We start from the raw sequence: 10,273 nt of genomic DNA on the forward strand, positions 1-10,273 counted from the left end.
AGGCCTCGGCCTCGGAAGGATTCGTCCTCGGGCCACTATCTCGACGACAGAAGAAAATGGTCTCATTTACAATTCATTGAATTTACATTCATAATTATACTCCCACTTCCCGGGTGCCTGGGAACGAAAGAGCCCGTGTCCTGTCGCCCGACCAAGCCGGATGAACTCTTTTTTGCACGCGAACACGAACACGGACGGATGCGAACGAGCCACTCCCCGCCGGGCTTTTTGGGGGCTTGTTTCAAGGAAGTTCCAGTGCGCTGCTTCTGGTTGAAGGCGTTGTTGGCTGTTGCTCGGACGGTTCGACGTCCTCCGGCAGGGCTGCCAAGTTTCCTGGGAACGATTTTCTTTTGATTTTAACGATGATTCTCGTGTAATGAACTGTGAGGCTCCCCTCTGGCAGGGTCGTTTTCAGTCCTCGCACACGGAAGCATCCAGGACGCAACAAGCTCAAGCGTCGGCCACATAGACCACCGACCGGAAGTGCCGTTTCCCGTACCACACGCCCAACCGAAGCTAATGACTGTACACGGAGCATTTGCTGGTTCGCGTTCGAAGGCTCTCTTCGGACGGTTCGGTCTGGTGGATCACCCTGTTGACCCTCCGGTGGAGTTGGGCCAAGAAACGGAGCTTACCAATTCCGCTACCAAAGAGGCGCCTTACTCGTGGAAAAGTTTTCATTACACCGAGACGCTCTTTCGCACTTGTCGCCTCCGGCCGGATTCAGATGGGGTTGTCGCCTCCCAATGGAAAGAGCGTATCTCTTCGATGAGGTGTTGAAGTTCGCCTTATCGTTGTTAATGTTTTATGGGAAGTGGTCGACCGCTGGAGATGGTGACCAACGGTTTCCGCCCTCTTTTCGATGGTCGTCTCTTCCACGAAGAGAAATCCCGCAGCGCAGGGTGAATAGAAACGGTGGCACGGAAAAGCTGGCCGAGCCTAGAGACAGGAGAACAGGACATAAATCATGCGGTGTAATTACGTGTCGGTGTTGGTGTGATTAAGATTTGTAGGATGTACGTAGAAACAGGATGGGCTGGAACCAGAGCGTGGCGCCTCTTTGTCTATAAGTTTCGCCATTTGGGTACAAATAAATGCTCTCTCTAAAAGAATTTGGAAAATGAACTGAGAGAGCTGCTTATAAATAATCCTTGAAATGCGATTTTAAAATTGCAAACCTGTTCATCATGGTTAATTTAAATAGGACAAAATAAAAAGAGAGTAATATTACTTTCAAAACTTTTCATTTCAAACCTATCAATCAATTAAAGTAAATTACAGAAGTTTTCTCGAGCTCTTAAATGAAAATACATCGCATGGAATTTCGTTAAGACATCTTACAACGACTTGTTACTGCACAGAAACGAATGCATCAATTTAAACGCATGATATTCCAATGAAGAATGAATTGAGGTTAACCTAGGAAAACATCGTCCCTTGAGTGTCGCACCCTTTCCATCACAGAAGTCCATGACATGCTAGGTCCACGGATGCGCTTAAACTTCTTCCATCAGCCAGTACTCTCTCACCTGCCGTGTCAGGACCGTCGAGACGGGCTCGTGTCAGTTGCTAAATTTTCACACCTTTTCCCATCGTCGCCTACTCGTCGCACAAAAACCGAGCCTACTCGTTTGGTTCGAGCCATCGGCTTTCTCCTCCGACTGATCCCTTCACGCCATTTGCCACGGTAGACACACCTCTACTGAATCCTGGATGCACTTCCTTCGACCCTCCGGGCTACGTGTTTTTTATTGCCCTCCTCCATGCAACGGTCGGTTCCATGTGCGCGCCTTCCTTCTGTGCCAAAGCCTGCTTACTTCGCCACCAATTGTGTGGCGTGACGGCTGTTTACTTCTCAACCAGCTGGCAGAGTGACGGAGTCGGAAAATAGCACAACCAACCCCAAACCCGCACGTTCGAAGGCTTGATGAAGTAACACAAAAGGCTCGTGGTTAGCTTCGCACCAAGGAGCAGCTCTGGCAGTTGGCGTCCTCACCAGACGACACCCAGAAACCCGTACGTCGTGATGTTCCATCTCGCTCGCACGGCCCAATAAAAGCTGAACTTCCACGATTTTCCACCACGACGGCGATGGGTCGTCGCGCTGTTACAAGGGCGATGACGTGGCGCTCGAGCTCGTTCCGCCAAACCAAGCGAGCATTGGAAGAGGAAGCAAAAAAGCACACACTTCCTATTTGTAACAAATAAATGAATGGGGTCGCCTGGTAGTTGATAAAATATTCATATTTTAATTAAAGCACGGGAATAAAACTCGGCGATGATTTTGTTGCTGTCTGTGAGGGAAACCGGTGTGCTTGCTCGTGTGTATGTGTGTGTGAGTGTGTGTGTTTGGGTTTCGGGGTCATGCAACTACTTCCGCATTGTGCGCTATGCCATTTCCCTTCCGGCGATGATGTACGGCGGCAGGAAATTCGGAAGTTCCGATACGAAAAACTGGGGCTGGTTTTCGTGGGCACGCTAGGTGGATAGTGCATGTAACTGATTCAACCACCGGTGGTGGTGAAAAGGTGGCAAAGTAGGATCGTAAATTTCAATCTCTGCCACGTGCAGCACGTCAGCAAGAGCGAACCGAGAACCCATTCCCTGGCACGGTTATGAGTACGAGCTCCATAACCCGAAACCCCATCGCCTTGGTATGCGGAAATCGGATAGAGCGTGGGTTTCGGAGGACGAAATTGGATAATAACAACTTCCACCCGACAGGAGGAGGCCTTTACACCACCTTAAATTACGGAAGCGCTCTCGTGGCTTGGCACTAATACATTTATCTCTTCACGCCCACACCCACAACAGGTAATCCCGACACACTCATCTGTGGCAACTGCCGGGAGCTATTCACCGACCTGACCGAGCTGCTGGATCACAAGCGCAGCTACTGCAAGCTCCGGTTCACCTGCAAGTGTCTCAGCGCCTCTCCGGTGCAGAAAGTTTGTAAGTTTGTGCCATTCCGATGGTGGAAACTCCTGGCGCTAATGTCCTTTCGCGCAGATCCTACCCCGCAGGCGAAGTTGCTGTGTGTGGCGTGCAAGGACTCGTTCACCAACCCGTGGGATCTGATGGTGCATGCCCAGGCCGCCCACATGGTGAACATCTACGAGCTTGGCGATAGTTCGACGGAGGATGTTGGTAAGATGGCTGGACTGGTCGGTGATCGCACCGCTAACAGTACGCCCACGATGCCTTGCTCGCCACCGGCCCTGGAACTCGCTAAGTTGAACGGAACGCCACCAGTCCCGAGTGTCATCACTAACGGAGTGCACGAGCTGGATGAGGACAAACAGGATCAGGCTGAGGTGAGTTGGAGGTCTTTTTCTGACGCGCATGTAACAGTTTTTTGGGTTGCAAGATGAGCATATGAATTTGTGAAAAATAACTGACACTGATTTCCACAAGGTTACAGCTTTGGAGTCGAAACTGCCGGATTATGCTTAGAGCTAACTACTGTACAAATAAAAAACATGAGTTTAGGTGTACTTTCACCTTTCACGTGCTTAGCAATCTTATGATTTTAGCGAGTTAGTTTATTTTAATACTTCTGATATGTAACTTTCAAATACATATTAGTATTTTTGTTAGTTCTTCATCAAAGTCTAATGATCTGTTTAATTGGTGCAGAGGAATTTTGTTATTTACAATAGCAGCTTGAAGAATCAGTTTAGTGTAAAAACAAATCTTCCATTCTATTGACATTCTTCCTAGCATCAGCTCGATGCCCGATTCTAGCTCTGCCGTGAAGAAAAACTGGTCGGTGAAACGTTCACTTAATCCATTTAAATGCGTTTCTTTCATGAAAATTCCTTACACTATTGACTCACGGGGTAAATCAAACCCAACCCATCCCCAAAAGGATGTCACCTTGTCTCGAAAGCAAAACAAAACCATCACCCAACAGCACCCGGTAAAAGGTCTATCAATTTCTCAAAATCTGATACTTTCTAATCCCGTCACGTCGTTAAGCGTGACACAACATTCCAACCATTCCCGGGCCCTTCTCGATCCCACCTCGGAACGTGACCGTGGTAACAGCCCGAAGTGACCCAACCTTACGCCCTTGCGCGAAGACGAGGACGAGCGCGCGTGTGTAACTGATTTTAATCAAGAATCAATTACTTTCAACACCACTCCGGGCTAATTTTCGTCTGCTGGAAGTAGCTGGGCTCAGTGGTCAGAAATGCCAGCATCCGGGACGTGACGGAATTTCCCATTTTCACCGCTTTTACGGATTACCGATTTCGCATCACCCGCTGCAATGGCGAACGGAAATAACTCAGGGCCCAGTCGTGGTTTCTTACGGGTGTTTGGTGCGAGAGGACAAGAAAAGCGAATCGGAAAAGAGCCGAAACAAAATTCGACACGAATCCAATCGGACGTCATTTTTAATCTTCCTCCGAAGGCTCGCAAGCCGGAAAGAGAGGGTGTGAAAATCGGCCCAAGCTAAAAACAAGCCACCGTTGATTCGACAACGTGCTGGGAAACATTTCGTTTTATTTGCCATTTTTTGCCGTCCTCCTTTCTGTCTCTCTCTTTTTTTCTCTCATTTTTTTCTCTCTGTTTAGTCTGCACACCGAAATTGCACCCGAATCACCGACCGAAGCGTCGCCTTTTTTCTCCCTGCTATGTGGGCCTCATTGCGGACATAAAAATTTATTCGAACCCATAAAAATCACTTCGAACCGTCTTCGAACGTTCGTTGGGTGGAAGAAGAGAGTCCTTACGGTGGTTGGGCAAAGCATTTTGGTCTCCCCGTAAGGGGATGTGAAAAATCCCACGGCACAACCGAACCGAGGCCGCTCGAATATCGCACCAGGACTCGCTTGTTCCGTCGTATCCTCGGCCTCAGCCTAACCCCCGAACGCTGGACATAATCTATTTCCTATCGAGAAAACCATTCAATCTGCATCTGCAAGCTTGTGAGTGTGGGAGTGGGGATTCGCTCTCCCACCACCCAGTGCCCGTGTCGGACCGTAAGGGGAGAAAAATTGCTTCGACCGGGATTATGCATTTATCGGACTTCGCCCCTTACTCTGGAACGTTTCTTTTCGTGTTGGGAGTCAGAAAAAAGGTAAATAAAAAACCAACAGCTCCGGAACGAATTGGGAAAATGGAAAACAGCAAACCTGCGAGTCAACCTCAAGTCCGGCAAGCAGCGCCGGGAGCTGCGAAAGTGTGAAAGCCAAAGATGATAGCGCCAATATGTAGTACATGTTTTACGGATTGCGTGTACTTGGACGTCCGGTGGTGAAGGAAACATGGCGAGAAAACAAGACTCTTTAACATCTGTTTTTTTTTTGTCGTTTGAAAAGAAATTGGTCATCCTTTGGGCAGTGTAAATGGTGCATAAACCGTTCTGTTTCTTTTATTAGGTAACTAACTTATTTAACTGACTCCATTCGGCTCGATGTTTCAAATGAGGAAAGTCCCTATTAAAAACACTCGATCCTTTACAATAAGTTTTGAAAGAGAACTGCAAAACAAAAATGAAACAAACCGATACCAGCCTCTGCCACGAAACGAGCTTGAATTATTGAGGTATGTAAGGTATAAAGCTGCAGTACGAGTAATGCTGCACAGAGCGAAGCTTTTAAGCTTTTTTATTTTCATCACGGTTCCGCTCGGTGCCTAATTATCTTAATTATTATGTGCCAAGTTTCGATCATTTCATTGGCAAAAGCGAATGCATACTATCAATTTTTCATGACGTGTAACCGCCATGATGGCAGCTCTGATTCCCAAACTGACCAATGATGAAGGTGACCAAACCCGTCTCCGTTCATTGATCCTTTCCTCGCTTACGTTTTTTTTTGGGGGGCTGCAGAATCTGTTCCCCCAAAACCGGACGGAAACTGTAAATTGAAAATGAAGATTTCAGATTAGTGCTATCGAGGTTGGAAAATCTTTTTCCCATGTTTCCTTCCTTCGAAAACACCGCTCCTTTCACGAACCGTGCCCTGCGGTGGTTGAGTGGAAACAGTGATATACTCCGCACCTTTCTACCACCTGGAAATCTTTCCCCTCCGTGAATCTCCGTTACGTGCAAAACGGGACTGTTGGCCGTGGAAGTTAACTTTTCCACGCCACCATGTCCAACGAGCGTTCCTGGCAGCCTGGCAGCTTCTGTTCCTGCCCGTCGTGCACGCTTGTTTGGCTGATTTACGAACAGATGGGTTTTAGTCTCGGGCTGCCGTTGTTCGGTGCTGGCCTCCTCCAGTCCGGTTACGGCCCCATCTCAGTGGCGCTATTTTTGGACTGCATTCAAAATTCAACAGATTTATCCCTTCGCTTCCTTCGCGTGAAAGACATCGTTTGCGAACGGGGGAAAGCTGATGCTGCCCGATGCAGCTGGCTCACACAAGCGCCAGCAGGATCCATCGAACAGGGCCCTAGAGACGAGCACCCTTTCTGGTTCCGTCGTCCTTCGGAACACCGAAAGCGTTTCGTGCTCGGTGCCTGTTGATGTGAAAACAACACTCTCTACTTGCCGGAGTCGATTTTACTCGCCTCGATTCGCCACGCGGCTCCAATCGCTAGTTACGCCCCGTGCCGTGGCTCCGTTTATCGGAAAAGTTTGATCTTTCGCTCTCTCCCGGCGAGCAGATGTTCGGTTTTCCGGTGCGAAATCTTGCCGCTTTCCCTAGCTCACGGATGCTGTGAAGGATTGGTGCGAGTTGGGGCAGCAATCCTTCGGGAAATGGTTTGGGAAGCGTCTTGCCAACCGAGGAGAGTAAACTTTTGTGGCAAATAAATCAAGATAGGTTTGTCGCGCTTGTTTTCGTTTATTTGTAAGTTTTTGTGTGAGTTTTCTTCCTTCGGTTGTGCGTCTTTATTTGCTTGCCACGTCGGTATGCCGAGCAACAGGGGTGCGAAAGTTTTGCAGGTAACTTTATCCAGCTGGAACAAGTGTGCCTAATCCGATCGATTTTGGCGCTGGATTTATTGGCTAATGTGCCATTAATTTTCTTTTCACGAGCACTCCCAACAGCGTGGTGAAACGTTCATGACTTTAGTAAGATGTTCCGTTACATTCAATTATGTATCCATTGGTTTGATGTTGTTGAAGGCTCGCAAAGTGCTTGTAAACATTTCAATTGGTCAACTTTGTACTGCTTTTCTAATTTAATGAAGTATATGTATATCTTGATTGTGTTGATTATTCAAAGTGTCCTTTCAAGTCGATTAGTTTGTTATTTTGTTGGCATTATTTTTTTCTTTTTATTACACATGGTCTTTGGGTTTCAGCTGTTAAGGTGTAATATTACGAAGTTCCGAATTAGTACTGGCATAAGTTCTGTAAGTTTCTTCCTTCCAAAACTACGCAGTAATCAATGCACGTAATCAACATTGACCTCAGCAGCGCCTGAACCCTTTCTGAGTCCACTGAAACATATCTAGCGTTGCAAAATGTTCATCTATTTGGTTCCATAGACGTTCGAAATGTCGACGACACAAAAAAAAGCTCGTATCAATAGCCCAATCTTCACGCTCTTTAAATTTGTACACCCATCGTGTTGCTCGAAAGCAAATGTGCCTTTCACATGGAAGGGCTACACCAAAAACCAATGAAACGTGTACAAAGGGCCTGCTTTCTGCTCGAAACGGACCACCACGGATGGTTCCGCATGCTGCAACCGTTCTCCCCAGAGCACATGTTTTTTTCTTATTTTACCAAAACGCTACCTGATGCAATGCCATCGATCTGAATTACGCCAAAAACCACCACCGGAGGCAACCTGCCAGTTTGCGAGCTAGAAACTAGCTAACGGTGTGAGCAAGAAAAAAACACACAACCAAAAACGGTATGGGGAAAATATTCATGCCAAAGCCAAAATGCGAGTAAACATAACTAACCTTACACCCGCTGCCGTGACTCACCTGACTGAGTCCGGGTTTCACCGTAACCGCAGCACGAATAATTCCACCAAGCAGACGAACGCCCGGACGTTCGTATCAACGTCATGCATGGCCAAAAAAAAAAGTCCCATCCTTCGACGTCCCTGTGCCCTGTGTCAGAGGACTGCCGGAGACCGCACCCCACGTGGAACAACGTCCCAGGAAGCGATATGCAACGGCATGCATCCGGCTACACGGTCGGCTAGTTAGAGCGCCTCTGACGCGCACGCGGATTGGCAAGGTTGGCGGAAGATAAGTCCGAATGATAAAAATATATTATTCATTCGAAATAATTTTCCTAAAAGGTTCTTGCCCGACTCGTGCTCGCCCTTTTCCCTTGCTGGCTCGATATTTACGGCCGGCGCGAGTTCCGAAGGACGTGCGGCTCGTCTGTCCACACCCACCCATTTACGGTATCTAAACGCTATCCCGCGCATCGTCCTGCGGCACCGTCACGAACATCCGGTCCGGTGAGAGGCCCACGCGACGGTTTACGAACGGACGGATAGACGGAAGAAATCCACCAGACGGGTGGGAAGAATTTTCGCTCGTCAACACTGGCCAGCCCTTTCCGTGGGCTGGCTGTGGTACGGATGGGGAACCTTCGACTAGAGTTCCTCTGTGTTTTTTTTTCTCTTTCTCCAATGTCCGATCCATTTGCTTGCTTTACAGGACCCTGTTATGGCTCCGTGATTGCAGGCAGGACTAATGCCTTCATTTTATCGAAACGTTCGCCAATCCAGGTCGGCTCCACACGTTGCTCATTATCTGCTCCGTGGATCTACTGACCGGCGAGTAGAGCTTTGGGTTGGATCCACGTCCACCTCGGAAGATTGACGCGCACTCGAAGGTGTGCCACGGGAGTGCCTCATACTTTTAATCGCACGATCTCACCGCTCAATCTCGGCGTCCCATTCTGACAAGCGTCCATTTTGCGTCCGTTCTTTCCTCTTCCAGGAGACACAATCGCAGGCAAACCCCAGCTCGCCGGAAACAAGCATGCAGGCGGCATCCTCCAGCGAGGACATCTGCTCGATGAACGATTCCCCGCTCGCGGTTGTCAACGGGAAACCGGAACCGGCGGCCCTGTTTGCCAGTGAATCGGGTCTTAAAACCCCGGCCAGGGCGTGCATCATGACGGCACTCAGTATAGTAAGTATCCGTGAACGGTGTGCGATCAATGGCCGGATTGAGAGTTGACCCTTTTTGCCGTTTCTTTGCTCCTGCAGGACACCAAGTCTAACGCGGACGCGGCTGTAGCACTGAAGATGGTCTCGTCGACGATGGGCATCACGATCAGTAACGGTGCGACTGTTGCGGCTATGACGCAGTAAACGCATTTCTAAGGTTACCTTTACTACTCTGGTTAGTCTCTTGCTTGCACATCTGTCCTTTTTTATTGTGATTTTTCTTCATTTCCACCAAATGTTTTTCAAGCTTAACATTCTATTTCCACTCTTTTGTTTTTTTTATTTGATGTTGATTAGGAAGTTGTAAATTTATTCGTTAACTCTCGACTATCCTTTCAATTGTTTCGAATACCAAACAAAACACTTAAAAACACTTAAACAACAACACATCAACCGTTCTTCTAATGAGAGAAACGAAAAGTATTCTATTGCCGTAGATAGTAAGACATACCGTTGCTAAATACAAATAACAAACAAAAGTGAATAAAAATCACTATATAAAACACTAAACAAGCCGTAAGGTGCGGTACGAGCGCCGAAATGGCGAAGAATAGAAACACAATCGTGCTGAAGAAGGGAAAACTGGCAAACCAGAGCTCGTACGGGTGAAAAGATCAACAACGACAGCACAAAGCCGTATTTGCCAGTCTTCCGAGCGGAACGATAAATGAATACAAAAACAATGAGAGCTTATGGGTATGATTTATGTTTGTACAACGGTACCACAGGCGGCGACACGTACGCCCACGGGGTGTATAACGATTGCGCGTGGTTTGTATCGTTTGAAGCAGTGAGAAAGAAGGATAAACAGCACACAAAAGAAAAGATATCAAAACGGTGAGGTAAATCTCCGTTTTAGTTACCATTGTTGATTAGATAATACCGGCGGAAGCGAAAAACAAAGTGTCACGTTTCCAGCAAACGCTTCGGAGAAAGCCAACGAAAAAGGGGTAGCTAGGATTTGACTAAACACGTGAGTCTGTCGGCGGTGAAGGAAACTCTTCCTCACTAGTTGCGCGAGGAATTTGCGCGAGTCCTTCATCCTTTCCCGGGGTAGAAGGCATGCACATAACACCCACAACAGAGCACCGTTGATCCTTTCGAGGGAGGTGCGACTTGTACATATCACCCAAAACGATCCCCTTTTGGCACAAGCAAAGCATTATTTTCAGAAC

At 47.8% G+C, this 10,273-nt stretch overlaps 1 protein-coding gene across 1 annotated transcript in view; it reads left to right on the forward strand.

The window, feature by feature from the left end:
- The window catches only part of LOC128726530 (RNA-binding protein Raly), a 28,601-nt gene extending 19,359 nt beyond the window's left edge, over positions 1 to 9,242 (forward strand). Inside the window, exons 6-9 of the mRNA XM_053820345.1 lie at positions 2,815 to 2,952; positions 3,010 to 3,314; positions 8,866 to 9,060; positions 9,138 to 9,242. Of these exons, the coding sequence (XP_053676320.1) occupies positions 2,815 to 2,952; positions 3,010 to 3,314; positions 8,866 to 9,060; positions 9,138 to 9,242 (743 nt within the window). The remainder of the gene's footprint in view (positions 1 to 2,814; positions 2,953 to 3,009; positions 3,315 to 8,865; positions 9,061 to 9,137) is intronic.
- Positions 9,243 to 10,273: the final 1,031 nt, after the last annotated feature.

The sequence above is a fragment of the Anopheles nili genome, chromosome 3 (assembly GCF_943737925.1).
Source record: "Anopheles nili chromosome 3, idAnoNiliSN_F5_01, whole genome shotgun sequence".
In the NCBI taxonomy this organism is placed as follows: Eukaryota; Metazoa; Arthropoda; class Insecta; order Diptera; family Culicidae; genus Anopheles; species Anopheles nili.